General features: G+C 40.0%; 1 protein-coding gene across 4 annotated transcripts; it reads left to right on the top strand.

Moving 5' to 3' along the window:
- The first annotated feature begins 6,214 nt into the window (after positions 1-6,214).
- Positions 6,215-15,483, top strand: ZNF639 (zinc finger protein 639). Of its 4 annotated transcripts, XM_072807466.1 has the most exons (7): positions 6,277-6,294; positions 6,858-6,908; positions 9,603-9,674; positions 10,308-10,376; positions 11,595-11,705; positions 14,000-14,134; positions 14,269-15,483. In XM_072807466.1, exons 4-7 carry the CDS (start codon positions 10,319-10,321, stop codon positions 15,420-15,422), a joined length of 1,458 nt encoding a protein of 485 aa, XP_072663567.1. In that variant the 5' UTR covers positions 6,277-6,294; positions 6,858-6,908; positions 9,603-9,674; positions 10,308-10,318; the 3' UTR covers positions 15,423-15,483. The 4 variants fall into 4 exon arrangements, with proteins under 4 accessions (XP_072663568.1, XP_072663567.1, XP_072663569.1 ...); XM_072807467.1 differs by lacking the exon at positions 6,858-6,908 and having other exon boundaries at positions 6,215-6,294; XM_072807468.1 differs by lacking the exons at positions 6,277-6,294; positions 6,858-6,908 and adding an exon at positions 7,322-7,432.
- Positions 15,484-16,081: the final 598 nt, after the last annotated feature.

Below are 16,081 nucleotides of genomic sequence, written 5' to 3' on the forward strand. Positions count from 1 at the left end.
CCACCAAGCGCAACATCAGCCATGACATGGGCTTCTAAAACTCCAGTCTTTGAGCTCCACTGGTTGGAAAAACTCAATTGGCCCCTCTCATTTTCCCAATCCATGGTTTGGGGGAAGTGCTTTCCTTGTGTGATCCCCTGTGCACCCCTTGATGATTCTCTCTCTTTCTCTCTTTCTCTTTCTCTCTCTCTCTCCTCCTCCCTATCCCTCTGTCTCTCTCTCCTGTCTCGATGATCAGGGTTCCCTCCCCACTGCAGCACCCTTGATCCTTTTCTCCCCCAAACCATGTTTCTGTACCTCCTACCTTCCATGATATGGTCTCTTCTCTCCAAGTTGTGCAATTTGTTCTGTTAGTCCTCAAATTGATTTATGGGATATTCAGAATGATTTGATATTTATATAGGTGTGTTCAAGGGAGAAGACAAGCACAGGGTCCTCCTACTACTCTGCCATCTTAACTCCTCTCCTAAAAATTCTTAAATAATGGGATTTTATATCTGTGAAAGATAGAAAAATCAAGACCTGCATTCGTTATGATGTTCCTCCTGAAATATTTTTTTCTTTCTTAATGGCTTCAGTATGTACAGACATCTCAGTGGCCAAGCAAATCATGTGGCTCTACCGAACTTCAAATAAGACGGGGGTAAAATCTCCTGTATACATGAAAGCAGAGAGCATCAGAAATTGGATGTGCAACAGTAGTAACACCTTCCACAAACTTAAACAATCAATAAATTTTCTTCCTAGGGATTACAAATATACCATGTACTGGGGAAATGCTCCCTTTTAATCATCTATTAATCTCAATCTCCCTTGATATGGCTCAGCCTTTAGATCTTTGCAGATATATATGTCTGATTCTAAATCTATCAAAGATACAATACTTGACCTTTATTCCCAAATGTTATAAAGTCAGTACTCTAGAAAATAAAAAGTGCCATACATGTAGAAGTTATTATTAATATTCTAATAAAGAAGTGTAGTCAGATTTTACCCATTCATTAGTTTATTTGGTTAAAGAAAAAAATAAAGACTAATAGCAATTGGAAATTCAGCATTGAGTGAAAAAGTTGATAGCCAAGCAGAGAACTTGATCCAGAATAGAGTCAAGGTAGACTCTCAGTGTTAAGGTACAAGAAAGGGAAAACTCAATCAGTGTTTGAGTGGGTTGACTAGCTCTCTGGATCTGGACTTGCTGGCGTTGAAAGCCCTGTGGCTGCTTGGAGGATCTCTACTGTCTGAGTGGCTCATAATTATGGAGTCCAGGTATCTCTGTTGGGGACGTGAGGTCCCTGACTCAAAGCTATGGCATGCAGCTGCCTCATGTCTGAGTCAGGAGTATGCTGCTCAGTCAGGTCCACACTAGTGTTAGCAAGCTAGGTGGCCAGGACAGAGTTTACCAATTCATTCAACAAGTTGAATACCTATACTCTTTACTTGCTCCATCCTCCTTAGACCAAGTGAGGCCATTTGTCATATGCTCCCGTAACACTCTTTACTTATTTTATATAAGTTTAGTTATCACATGCAAGTGCTGTTTAATTGCCTATTTTCCCTACTCTACTAAAAGGAGCAGCAAGGCAAGGGCTAGATCTATTTTGATCACATTGTGTTCCCAGTTACCTAGTATAGTTCTGGACCCAAGGTACATATGCAGTGAATATTTTATTTTATTTTTTTGTTCCCCACCCAATTCATACACAGTTTTGTTTTTTGTTTTTGTTTTTTTTTTTTGAGGGGGGAGGCAAGCGGGAAGAGAGACACGGAGAGTCTCAAGCAGACTCCACTCTGAGCTCAGAACCCCATCTGGGGCTCAATCTTATGAACCTGAGATCTACAACCTGAGTCAAAACCAAGAGTCAGTCACTTAACTGACTGCGCCACCTAGGCGCTCCTGTAGTGAATATTTTATTTTAAAAATGAATGATGGGACGCCTGGGTGGCTCAGACGTTAAGCCTCTGCCTTTGGCCCAGGGCATGATCCCAGGATCTGGTATTGAGTCCCACATCAGGCTCCTTGTAGGGAGCCTGCTTCTCCCTCGATCTATGTCTCTGCCTCTCTCTGAGTCTCTCATGAATAAATAAATAAAATATTTTTAGAAAGAAAGAAGAAAGAAAGAAAGAAAGAAAGAAAGAAAGAAAGAAAGAAAGAAAGAAAGAAAGAAAGAAAGAAAGAAAGAAAGAAAGAAGGTGGTCTATATAAGACACTGCTAAGCAGAGAGGTGGAGCAGACTGGAATTCAAGGTCTGTGGAAAAACAATATGATAAACAGAATGAAGCCAATTTTTGTGAGGACAGAAGCTTATGCGAATTGGGAGAATTAAATTGTAAGAAAAAGAATACTAAATTATAAATACAAAATTTTATTTAAATACAAAATTATACAAGAATATCAGATTATAAATACCTCATCTTAGAAAAGGTTCATGCAATTGAGGGGACTTGAAGCCTATACTTTGTTTCATTCACAGTAAATTCATGTCTGATGATAGGTAGACCAATGTACCAAAAATACTGTGGAGTCTCTAAAGAGTGATCAGAGATCTCTGCCAGGAAAAATCAAAGATTTCACAGAAGAGACAAATAAATAAGAGATAAATCTCTTATCAAGAGATCTTGATAAGATCAAGAGCTTGATCTTACAGACAGAAGCAAGGTAAATAAATTACAGGTGGAATAAACATGCTGAATGAAACACACAGGTGAGAATAGAGCCTATCTATGGAATAGTAAGAAGTGCTATTTGGCTAATGTAGGGTTGGGCAGGGAAAGCCTTAGGATAGTGACTCTCGAAGTGTGATCCTGGGGCAACAACATCAGCATTTTTCAACTCCAGCCCAGATTTATCCAATTAGAAACTGGGACCGGTGCACAGATAGAGAACTGCTGGTGATTCTAATGCAGTTAAATTTGAAAACCAATGCCTTAGGAAGTTAATTGAGCAGCAGATGAAGCTGTCCTTACAAATTTAATTTCAGGCTGTTATACAAGATAGAAATGAGGGGGGAAAAGGATTATGACAGAAAGAGAATGGGTTCTCTTTCTCACACCTCAAAATAAATTACAAATAAGCTAAAAAGTTAAAGTAAAAAATTCAACCATATATTGGGTTAGAAGAAAAGATTATTTCAGCATAAGGTGAATAATAGACTCTGTAAAGGAAAAGATTAATAGACTCGATTTCACAATTCAAAACATATCATTAACAAAATTGAAAAGTAAACAAACTAGAAAGAAATATATGGAACATTTATCTCAGGTAAAAAGCTAAAAATTTTAGCTTTCCTTAAAAAGATTAACAGCCTGTAGAAAAAACAAAGGACATTCCCTGAAAATTCTCAAGGGAAATACAAACGACCAATAAACACATGAGAAAACATTCAAGTTCACAAAAACAAATACAAATTAAAATAGAATACTATATTTTATTTACCAAATTAGCAGACCATGGTTTAAAGATAGAAACAACTGTATGGTTGCTTATAGTGGAATTCCAAGGTGCCATTAACATTAATAGCATAAAATATATTCAGGCGATAATAAGGGGCTGTTTTTTTTTTTTTAATTTTTAAAACAAATTCTGAATGAATGGATATAGATTTAAAAAAAAATACGGATCCCTGGGTGGCGCAGCGGTTTAGCGCCTGCCTTTGGCCCAGGGCGCGATCCTGGAGACCTGGGATCGAATCCCACGTCGGGTTCCCGGTGCATGGAGCCTGCTTCTCCCTCCTCCTGTGTGTGTCTCTGCCTCTCTCTCTCTCTCTCTCTCTCTCTCTGTGTGTGTGACTATCATAAATAAATAAAAAAATAATAATAATAATGTGCAGCTCTTGGGCAAAATGCTACCATTGGTTAGCTCTGGGTTGTAGGATTATAACTTTTTCTTTTGCTATTTGTACTTTGATATTGTCTCCATTATGTGATAAAGACGTATCCCTATTCTAAGAAAAAATTAAGCTAGGGATGCCTGGGTGGCTCAGTGGTTGAGCGTCTGCCTTCTGCTCAGGGATCCAGTCCCACATCCCGCTCCCTGCAGGGAACCTGCTTCTCCCTCTGCCTATGTCTCTGCCTCTCTCTGTGTCTGTCATGAATAAATAAATAAAATCTTTTTAAAAATTAAGCTACACTATAAGTGTGGCTTTAAAAAAAAAAGTTGGAGAAAATGATGATTCAAGGGGCACCTGGGTGGCTCAGTTGTTTGAGCGTCCGCCTTTGGCTCAGGTCATGATCCCAGCATCCTGGATTCTGCCCCAGGTGGGGACTCGCTGCTCCTCGGGGAGTCTGCTTCTCCTTCCTCCTGCTCTTGCACTCTTTCTCTCCCTCTCAAATAAATAAATACAATCTTTCTTTAAAAAATGATTCAATACCCCTTTGGCCAAAATTATATTAGAAGATAGCAAACTCTACAACTCCGTACTCTCTTTTGAGATTTTAGGGTTTCATCCGTGCAGCCACCACCGTCCCTTAAAAGGAAGGAAAGGAAGAGACGGATGCAAAAATGAAACTGGGAAATGTACTCCAGCTAATCAAAGTAGCCTCTGACCTGTGATTATGCTAAAGGACAAGTAAGCATTGTGATGCTCTTCTCATTTATTTCTCCGGGAAGGGAAGATAGGGTGGGTTGGTTTGTTAATTCAAGTAATGTGCTGGGCTGGGGGAGGGGGCGTGTTTGCTCTTACAGCAGAATGTTTTTAAATAAAACTTCAGCCTAGAATGTAAAGATTTTGGCAGGAGGCTACGGATGAGCAACACAGTAACTCAAAATGATCCCATACCACCCCCTTGTGGCTTCCACTGTGTCACATCGGGGAACAGCCCAACCAGCTAAGCATGCATAGCGTTCTTCATAAATTCAACAAACACGTGTCCATTCCCTACTCGGTGGCAGGTACTAACTATACTAGAATTTTAAAATGCCACTAAATCTCTTGTACTTCATCCAGGCCATGCCAGCATTCGTGAATATTCACTTCTTCGGGCTGAGTACACACGCAGAAGTTGAGGTCATAAAGACTGAGCATCGCAAATTGGTGTCTCTTTAAAATGTGGCTTTACCTTCTGGGCTAGAGGTGAAGGTATGGGAGTAAGGTCTGTGATTATTGCTCTCCAGGGTGTGGTTGGTTGGGTAGCATGCGGTGATCAGAAAAGCCACCGCGGATGTGGATGAAAAGACATCGATTGCAGCCCCTACTCTCAAAGTGACCTTGAGCACGTGATAACCCGCATGGGCCTCCTTCATCTACTTAACAATTATTTGAACCCGGGCGCTGAGGGTACAAAGATGAATAAGACCTAGTCGGTTTAGCGCCGCCTTCAGCCCAGGGCGTGATCCTGGAGTCCCAGGATCGAGTCCCACGTCGGGCTCCCCGCATGGAGCCTGCTTCTTCCTCTGCCTGTGTCTCTGCCTCTCTCTTTCTCTGTGTCTCTTGTGGATAAATAAATAAAATCTTAAAAAAAAAAAAAAGATCTAGTCTTTAGACCCTCGCTTTTCTAATGTGTTAACTGGGACTGACAACTTCAATTCACTATCAGAGATCAAACATATGACCACACTTCGACAGGCATCTTCATTTCTGAAACCGTGTTCACAGGTTCCCGTATGCTTGTTCAATTTAATCCTCTCCACCTCTGCTCATAGGAGCTCAAAAATCCGAAAAGGAACGAAATCATCTAACCGAATCCCCTATAAGTTCACATTCATTCCACCGGGATTCGTGGAACCAAGGAAGCCCTAATAATGACTCGCGATCCTCAAGCTTTCCAGCCTCCTGCCCTTGGGCACGGCGCTCGCAGCCCAGCGTCGTTCTTTGGTGGGGCCTCGGGGAAAACCCTGAACCCGCCGTCGCCTTTCCGTGCCCGACAGGCGGCTGCCACTCTGCGGGCGGAGCTGCCCTCGGCCGGGCCTCCCCGCGCAAGGCCACTGTCGCGCGCCCCCTGGAGGAGCAGCCGGGTGGGAAAGGCGCCGCGAGCTGCAGCGCTATCCCGCTCCTCGGGCGGCGGGGCGGGGGCGGGGGCGAGTTCCGTCCGCGGCCTCGCCCGGAGCGGTTCTAGGAAGTGGAGTCACCCGCCGGGCTCCGGAGGGACGGGACCCCGCCCGGAAGAAGCCCGCGGCGGCGCACAGGTGCCGGCAGGGGGCGCAGGCCGCCGAGCCACCCCCGGGGCTCCCGCCGGTGGTCCCTCCCAGGTCCGCTGTGCAGCGTGGCCGCGCCGCCGCGCCCCGGCCCCCCGCCCCCGGCCCCTCCCCGCGCAGTCGGCGGGCCCCTGAGGTGCGCGGCGCAGGCGCGGAGCGAGGCGGTGAGTGCGGCCGGCGAGCCTGGGCCTGGGGCCTGGCGGGCAGGGCGAGAGGCGCGCGGAGGGACGGGGGCCGCCCGGGAGCGCCCGGGAGCGCGAGGGCCGGCGGCCCCTCCGCCCACGCCCGGGCGCCGCCGCGGCTGGGCGGGCCGGGCGGGCCCCGCGGTCGCAGGGAGCGTGCGGCGCAGCCTCCCGCGGGAGAGGCCGGCGCAGGCCCGACGGCGTCCTTTAAAATGAGACCCTGCCTCGGCTTTCGGGCGGGATGGCGGCGCCCCGCGGGCCGAGGCAGCCGCGACCCGCTCCCCGCACGCGCGCGCACGCGGAGGACGCCTCGGGCCTCCGCCCGCCGCCCTCCTGCTGGCTGCTTTGGGGTCGCCTAGGCGGCCCGTGGGCCCGGCGCGTGGCCGGCGGCTCCTGCACGGACGCCCCTCGGCGGCCCGCGGCGCCTGGGCTCGGGACCGCGGGTGCCCGGCTGGCCCGGCCGGAGCCCTGGGCCCTCCTCGCGGTGCTCAGACGCCCCTTCTGGTTTCTTTCCTTTTTTTTTTTTTTTTTTTTTTTTTTTTCAGTACAACCTAGGGACGCGAGTAGTTTGAAGCAGTTCATCTCATTGCAGAGAGGTAAAAAACGTGTCCTTTGGCAATGCTGACACTGGAGTCGGACGTACCGTGGGCTCTGGTTCAAGACCTCTCCTGAAACGTTTTTGCGTTTGTTATTTTTTTAAAGATTTTATTTATTTATGCATGAGAATACACAGATTGGAGAGAGAGGAGAGAGGCAGGCTCCATGCGGGGAGCCCGGCGTGGGACTCAACCCGGGGTCTCCAGGGTCACGCCCTGGGCCGAAGGCGGCGCTAAACCGCTGAGCCACCCGGGCTGCCCATGTTTCTGTTATTTTAAACTCTGGAGAGCATATACTTATCTTGAAATGAGGGTGAAAAAGAACTTGCTTTGAAAACCTTATTGGAAAGATGAAGCTTTTGATTGTAAATACTTGGTTTATTTTTGTACCACTTAGAGAATATTTGTATTACGTGAAAGGCTGTTGATCTCTTTGGTGAAGATACTGACTGCCTGTTTTGTGGCATTTTGCACGTTGTTGGGGGGAAAAAAATGACAGGTGGAGAGATGCCAATATGTATTTTGTAAGTTGCTTTTTGAAAAAAAGTAGTACTGCATGTGGCATGGTGTCATTTTTGTAAATGTGAAATATATATGGATACCTTGGCATAGGAAACTGTCTAAATGTCTATCAAAATGTTAGCAGTGGTTTTTCTGCGTGAATAGATTCGAGGTGATTGAATTACTTTCTAACCTCTCTCCTCATTTTCCTGCAGTGACATGTATTCTATGTGTAATTTATTATATGTGCTGCCAAAGCGAGGACTTCTATGTGTAATTTATTAAGTGGGGAAAAGGAAGTGAATGATTAGGTCCATGAGATTCAGAATCTTCCCCATGAGAGGAAGACCAGTGAGCAAAATGTTCATATGACATCTTTTAGTAAAAAGCCAAACTTCTTCATCAGGGCAGTTATGTATACAAAAAGCACGTAAGAATATGTGCTGAAATGAAGGATAGTATTTCTGGTCTTGAGTAGGCATATTAGCATTCATGCTAAAAGGAAGTCTGATAAATATTTGGATATTGTTCGGCCTCACGTCGTAGTCAGAGCTTCCCTGATCAAGGTGATCCTGTCCTGTTCCTCTCATCCGACAGTCTGAATCCAGGCCAGCTTGCAATGTTAATTCTAATGCTATACTTGCTTTCCTTTCCTTACTTTTTCATTCTTCAAGTTGGAAAGAATTTAAAGTGTATTCTGAAATAGCAAGAGGTTACTTTAATGTTTGGCTGACAGTTTTCATTGTTCTCCCTGATAGTTTTAGAACATTTAAAACATGAAGTGTAGCGCTCTGGGCTGTATAAATTCTAGAGGTGTGCAGAAGAGGTATTAGGAATAAGTCTTGAAGTTTTAGTTTATTATATAATAAGAAAATTTTTATTTTCTTAATGCACTTGATTGGGAAGGGTTTAAGGAATGCTATTTGTGTTCAGGTGAGCCTTTATATAGAGAGAGACTATTTCTATAAATCCACTGTTGTTGGTTTCTTTGGGTGATTCCCTTCCCTTTCTCCCAATTGGTGGTGGAATAAGAACTGGAAGATGTAACTTGCTGGTAATAGTGATTAGCAATGAAAATTACACAGAGTTGTTCGAGACTCGAGTCAGAAGACAGGCTTTTTCAGTTCTGTTCTGCCGCTTAGTTGACTGGACTTTCACTGAATCTGCTTCCTCATCTGTGAAATTGGAGTGAGTTTGATAGTAGCCCCTCAATGTACCTCACAGGATTGTTGTGAAGATCAAATAAAATAAGAGGAAAATGCCCAATAAACTAAAAAGCACTATCTTATTACTGCATGATCACATCACCTATAGTGCTAATTAATATAGCCAGAACTTAGTGAAGTAGCAAAAACAGTGTGTGCACCTGAAGTTCCTTACCATTAAAAACAAGATGAGCTCAGTAATGATACCAAGTTATACCTGCCATGTATATTACTTTGACAGTAAGAAAAGCAGCATATAATGCTAGTGGAGAAAACATGTTTCTTTTTCTGACATCCCTTACTTGCCCACTTCTGTGAAAGAACACTAGCCTGAAATGGAAGAGGAGATGTTGATTCTGACACTAAGTTGTTACTTGAATTGGAGTAATCTCTTTATCTCCCTATTTGTTTCCAAAGTATATGCTTTAAAAATAGATCTTTATTCAGTTCTAACCCTACCACTTATTAAGAATTGCCTTGACTTAATTTTACTATGCCTCAGTTTTCTCATCTGTAAAAGGTAAATAATTTTGAGAGGATATTGTATATTTTTCATGTTATAGGATTAAATAAGATAAAGTATGTGCACAGCCTGGCACATGATAGGTGTTAAATAAATGGTCATTGTTCTTATATTGTTAAATAACCTATAAGGACTGAGTATAAAGTCTGATTTGGTTCACTTTCATTGTATTTGCTTTCATTATGGCTGAATAAATGAATCAGATTTATATTCCTATTTTGCTGTTAAATTATAGCTTAAGCTTTACAAAGTAAATTCATTTCAAAGAACAATGACACATGTATACACTCACATAGTTATCAGTTTTTAGTGCTTAATACGGTATATTCAAAAGATTATTTATACTTGAGTTAATTCCGTGTAACTTTCCAGTTAATTAAAGACCTGGTGCCATTGTATTTTTGAGTCTCAGAAGTGAGCTACATTTTTGCTTGTATGACTTCTGTTGTGTTTTTTTTTCTACAGGCATTTTTTACCATCTGTGAAAACTTCCTTGTAATTCATTTCTCCTCCCTACAGTATTAAGAATTATACCATGTAAGTGGAATGTGGAAAACCAATTAGTCAATTTTATAAGAGTCCATGGGAATCTAATCATTTAAAAATTAAACAAAAGTTGTTACCTGCTTTGTCCTAAATAGAATGTTGAATATGACCTTACAAGTAAGAAAAGTATTTTTTTTCTTGGAAATTATATTCTGAGCTTCTACGTGATGAATATATTTTCTGGAAGCCTGGGGATAGATACAGATTTGTGACAATATTTTTTAAGGAAATATATACACTTTTAGCTTGAAAACTGCATCAAAATACTCCCATTTATAAGAAATATACTTGTTTTATTCTTAAAAAGATGCCATAGCAGCAATTTTTTAAAATAAAAAATAAGAGTATAGCTTAGTGTAATTATCCAGTTCTCACAATTACATCAACATCTGAAGTGGACTTCTCAACGTCACCAAGAAAAAAAACAGATTTTGGTGTCCTGCCTTTAAACTTGATCAGAAAAAATAAACCTAAAATATAAATGGAGGCATTTCTCTTACAAAGTAGATTTTCAAGTGGCACACACATTTCTTATTACCAATAAATTCTTTGTTTAGGATGAATTTCTATAAAATATTAACAATATTCATTTGTGGTATTTTTGTTAAATTTTTCCATTTTTAGATTGAAAAGATATGAATGAATATCCTAAAAAAAGAAAAAGGAAGACATTACACCCTTCTCGTTACTCAGGTCAGTGATTATTTTAAAGCTGGACCCTGGATTAATTCCCATGCAATTGCATTTTTATCAATTTTCTCATAAATGATCAGATAACAGTTAAATATCTGGGTCAATTTTTAGGTAAGAGAAAACTTCAAGTTCTCTGAATGTATATTCATCTGTCTACCATGTGCTAGGTACACATCAGAACTTTACAGACATTATTTAATACTTAAAACTTAATGGTTGAAAGATACTTAAAAACAGATATCCAAAGTTCCACACTTACACAGCATAATTGGGATTTGTGTAATTCCAAGCTTGTTCTTAATGTACAGCATTAACCTTGATGGAAGATATTTGGATTATTGGGGAAATTTTTTTTTTTATCCTGTACATTATTTTCAGAAATATGAACTTTATTGTGTTCCTTTGGGTCCTCTGGTTGAGGTTGGCCCTGCTATCTTGGCAGTAAGAAAGGTCTTTGACTTCACTCATATGTGGAATTTAAGAAACAAAACAGGAGTATAGGGGAAGAGAGGGAAAAATAAGACGAAATCAGAGATTTAAGAGACTCAATCACAGGAAACAAACAGGGTTGTTGGAGGGGAGGAGGGGCGGGGATGGGGTAACTTGGGTGATATACATTAAGGAGGGCACATGATGTAATGAATACTGGGTGTTATATAAGACTGATGAATCACTGAATTCTTCCTCTGAAACTAATAATATACTATATGTTAATTGATTTTAAATAAATTTTTTAAAAAGAAAATAAAGTATATGTTAGTGAAAAAAAAAGAGGTCTTAGTGGCCACCTATAACTAATCTCACATATATATATATTTAAGACAGTCTCTGGCATACCTGTTAGCCTACCCAAGCTACACATTCTTCGTATCTGAGGAAATCAAGCCTGGTTTACTGTCTGAGAGGGTCTGTATGCCTTTTGCTTTCTCTTCAGTACATGGCAGATCTTCTTGGTAGTCAATTCAATGTTTATAACTTATAGAATTCTGACAGGCAAATCTATCTTTGTGTGCTTCAAGTGCTATTTTGTAAATCGTGTAGTTTGTGGTTTTTTTCAAAGCTCAATGTCAATATCAAATCTGAAATATAGAAGCTTTCAGAAATGAGGGAAATATTAATACTTTATTACAAATTTGAAAGTGTATATGTTAAGGGATGGCTGTTATTAAATGTATATATATTTACTTGAAAGTTTTAAAATTTTGCTCTTATTTTCAGATTCCTCTGGAATAAGCAGGATTGCAGATGGATTCAATGGAATTTTTTCTGATCATTGTTATAGTGTTTGTTCTATGAGACAACCAGACTTAAAATATTTTGACAACAAAGGTATATATAATATTTTCCAAAATATCCTTTAAGTTGTATTTTTATATTCTTGAGAATGTGGGTAAAAGTTATGACTTCTAAATGGGCAAGTATTCAAATTTGTCTAAATGTAGGGAATGAGGTTTTTATAAGAAAGCAAATATGAATGTTTAATTTTTAACATTATTTTAGACCTATAAATAAAAAAGCACAGTCTCCTAAGTCTATTTTAGGTGGCCAGGAATAAGTAGAAAATCAAGACTGACCTGGAGTTGGGAGCATATTTATGATGAAAGGTTAGGAACAGTGCTATACACAGTTCTTCCACTAAGGTATAGTCCAGAGGGCTAAATGGAAGGAACAAAGGATGAAGGGTTTGATGTTTTTCAGTCTTGCATCTTGTATTGACTCTTTTCAAGAGCATTGAATAAATGATAACAACTTGCATTTATTCTTTCTTTGTGACCATCAAAACTGCCAATTTCCTTGAGCTCCTATCATAGGCACAGAAACACAATTAAAAAAAAAAAAACAAGGAGTTGGAGACATTTGCATAAACTCATGTTTGGCTTAATAGAGACACAGATGGTTCCATATAGAGACATTTATAGATGTCTGTGCATACATAGCAATGTATACGCATTTTTACTCTGTTAGCTGAGAAAGCCTAAAAGAAATGACACCCCAGTAGAAGTGAGCCCAGATTTTGATTTCTAAAACCATTCTCCAGTAAAAAGAACTATTACTTAGAGAAGTGGCTGATTCTAATTCTGAGGCAGGAAATATATATAAGATACAGGTATACCAAAGGAACACAGGAGCCAACTAAGAGAGATCCCAGTAGCCAAAGCTGAAACGATTTGAGGGGGATAAAAAAGAATTATCACCCAAAGCATAAAATATATATTCTTGAGTCCATACTGATGTGATTGAATGAATGAATAAACAAGAAAATCTACAGAAGAATTCCAAATTATTTATGTGGGTACTCATCCCTCAAGGAGGTAGAACATAACTCTCCACTCCTTAAATGAGGATTGCATACTGGGACTTCCTTCCCCGTATGCAGGGAATATGGAAAGTAAAAGAGTGACTTTACATCAGAGAAACCTGACTGTTGTGATAAAAATGGCAGTTTGCCTCTCTGGTCTACCTCTATTAATCCATAATCCCAGTCTAATCATGAAAAAAACATTTCATTAATGGGACACCCTGCAAAATACCTGACCTATACTCCTCAAAACTATCATGGTCATCAAAAACAAGGAAAGTCAGAGAAACTGCCATAGCTAACAGTATCCTAGAGGGAGATGATAGCTAAATGTAATGTGGAATTTTAGGATCTTAAAACAGGAAAAGAACATTAGGTAAAAACTAAGGAAATCAGCTTAAGTGTGGACTTGAGTTGATATCACCTTACCAGTATTGGATATTGATTGGAACACATGTACCCTATTGTTATAAGAGAATGGAGAAACTGGGCAGCCTGGGTGGCCTAGCAGTTTAGCGCCACCTTCAGCCCAGGGGAGACCCGAGATTGAGTCCCACATTGGGTTCCCAGCGTGGAGCCTGTTTCTCCCTCTGCCTGTGTCTCTGCCTCTCCCTCTCTCTCTGTGTCTCTCATGAATAAATAAATAAAATCTTAAAAGGAAAAAAAAAAAAAGAATGGAGAAACGGAATGCAGGATATATGAGAATTCTCTGTACTATCCAAATTTTTTCTGGGAACTTCTAAAAAATCTTTTTTTTTTTTTTTTTTTTTTAAGATTTTATTTTTTACACAGAGAGGCAGAGACACAGGCAGAGGAAAAAGCAGGCTCCATGCAGGGAACCTGATGTGGGACTCGATACCGGGACTCCAGGATCACGCCCTAGGCTGAAGGCAGGCGCTAAACCACTGAGCCACCCAGGGATTCCCCTAAAAAATGAATCTATTAAAAACAGCAGTGACATGATTTGCAGCCCAGTTTTTTATGACCTGTACTTCAGTTTCCCCATGCTAAATTTAACGTTGGGACTGCGCTGAGGGAATACACTCTTATTCAGACTTAGTAATTTAAACTTAAAATTCCTAAGTAATTTTAAAAAGTATATTCTAGTCCAAATGGGGCATGGAAGCAAAAGCAGTTGATTATTTGGACAGATTTCTTTGTGTGTGACTGTGGAACAAGGATAACATCCATTTTCTGACTAAGTCCTTTAGTTCCTATTGGAGTTCAAAATTATATTTAAAACATTTAGTGCTTTGTTTAATAATAATTAATAGTTAATGCTTTGATATATATAATAAGTATTTTTCCAAATTTCTTTTTACAGATGATGATTCTGATGCAGAAACATCAAATGACTTGCCAAAATTTACAGATGGGATCAAGGCCAGAAGTAGAAATCAGAACTACCTGGTTCCCAGCCCTGTACTTAGAATTCTAGACCACACTGCCTTTTCTACAGGTTAGGGAAACCAGTTAATAGCATTTGCTTATTTTATGTAGATTCATGAAAAAATAATGTATAAAATAAATGTTTTGCCAGTTATTCAATAGGTCTTATTTAGTAATAATAATAGACTTGTTAACATTTTTCAGAAAAATCTGCTGATATTGAAATTTGTGATGATGAGTGTGACTCACCTGAGTCAGTCAACCAACAAGCTCAAGAGGAGAGTCCTATAGAAGTTCACACTGCTGAAGATGTTCCAATTGCTGCAGAAGTGCATGCAATTTCTGAAGATTATGATCTAGAGACCGAAAACAATTCCTCGGAGAGTCTCCAAGACCAAACTGATGAAGAGCCACCAGCTAAACTTTGCAAAATTCTAGATAAGAGCCAGGCTTTGAATGTGACTGCCCAACAGAAATGGCCTTTACTGAGAGCTAATAGCAGTGGCCTCTATAAGTGTGAACTTTGTGAGTTCAACAGCAAATATTTTTCTGATTTAAAGCAGCATATGATCCTGAAGCATAAGCGTACTGATTCAAATGTGTGTCGAGTATGCAAGGAGAGTTTTTCTACTAACATGCTTTTGATCGAACATGCCAAACTGCATGAAGAGGATCCCTACATTTGTAAATACTGTGATTATAAAACAGTAATTTTTGAGAACCTCAGCCAGCACATTGCAGACACCCATTTTAGTGACCACCTCTACTGGTGTGAGCAGTGTGATGTACAGTTCTCATCAAGCAGTGAACTCTACCTACATTTCCAGGAGCACAGCTGTGACGAACAGTACTTGTGTCAGTTTTGTGAACATGAAACGAATGATCCGGAAGACTTGCATAGCCATGTGGTAAATGAACATGCATGTAAATTAATTGAGTTAAGTGATAAGTATAACAATGGAGCACATGGACAGTACAGCCTGTTAAGCAAAATTACCTTTGACAAATGTAAAAACTTCTTTGTGTGTCAAGTATGTGGTTTTCGGAGTAGACTTCATACAAATGTTAACAGGCATGTTGCTATTGAACATACTAAAATTTTTCCTCATGTTTGTGATGACTGTGGGAAAGGCTTTTCAAGTATGCTAGAATATTGCAAACATTTAAATTCACATTTATCTGAAGGGATTTATTTATGTCAATACTGTGAATATTCAACAGGACAAATTGAAGATCTTAAAATTCATCTGGATTTCAAGCATTCAGCTGACTTACCTCATAAATGTAGTGACTGCTTGATGAGGTTTGGAAATGAGAGGGAATTAATAAGTCACCTTCCAGTCCATGAGACAACTTGATTATTTTCTTTAACTGCCACAATGTTAATGTAAAATAATAAAATTTTTTGGATATGTTAAATGGATGATTTTGAACACAACTTATGAGAATTGCTTTTAACAAGATTTTTTTAATTGTCCAATTTTCTTGGCATTGCTACATTTTTTCAGTATACAAGGGTATGTGAATGTGGTATTTTCAGTGTATGGTAGTTTTAACCAGTCTTGGTGTCTGTTGTCTTGTTTCTTACATAAGCTTTGATTTCATGAATTGATGGAAAACATGTACTAAAGAAACTAGACTATATTTTTCCTTCCATAACCATGGGTGCTATTAACTTTTTTAAACTCCAGACAAACTCAGTTTTTCACGTATGAAATCATTACTGCGTGATCAAAACTTAAATGCAACATACCATACAATTAAGTCCTCTGATATTCCTATTAATAAGAACCCAGACGCTCCTCTTGATTCCCCATCAGGAATTACCCCTAAGACTATCGGTGGACTCTCCACCTGCGTAATTCTTTTAATAATACTAGGAGGCAAGTGTTATAGTAGTAGGAAGGGAAGATCCAGTTTTGTTGGCAGTCTTTTTTTTTTTTTTTATGTTTTTAATTCTCATTCTATTTTAGCCCCTATCTACAAATTAAATGATTTAAGATGGGAATGAGGAGGA

Source organism: Canis lupus, chromosome 31, assembly GCF_048164855.1.
Source record: "Canis lupus baileyi chromosome 31, mCanLup2.hap1, whole genome shotgun sequence".
Taxonomy (NCBI): Eukaryota; Metazoa; Chordata; class Mammalia; order Carnivora; family Canidae; genus Canis; species Canis lupus.

What these genes read in the sequence shown, in the direction of transcription:
- ZNF639 (XM_072807467.1), top strand. Translation starts at nt 10,319, where the DNA reads ATGAATGAATATCCTAAAAAAAGAAAAAGGAAGACATTACACCCTTCT. An exon ending in AAAATATTTTGACAACAAAG is followed by an intron (nt 11,706 to 13,999) that starts GTATATATAATA and finishes TTCTTTTTACAG; the next exon opens with ATGATGATTCTGATGCAGAA. An exon ending in CCACACTGCCTTTTCTACAG is followed by an intron (nt 14,135 to 14,268) that starts GTTAGGGAAACC and finishes AACATTTTTCAG; the next exon opens with AAAAATCTGCTGATATTGAA.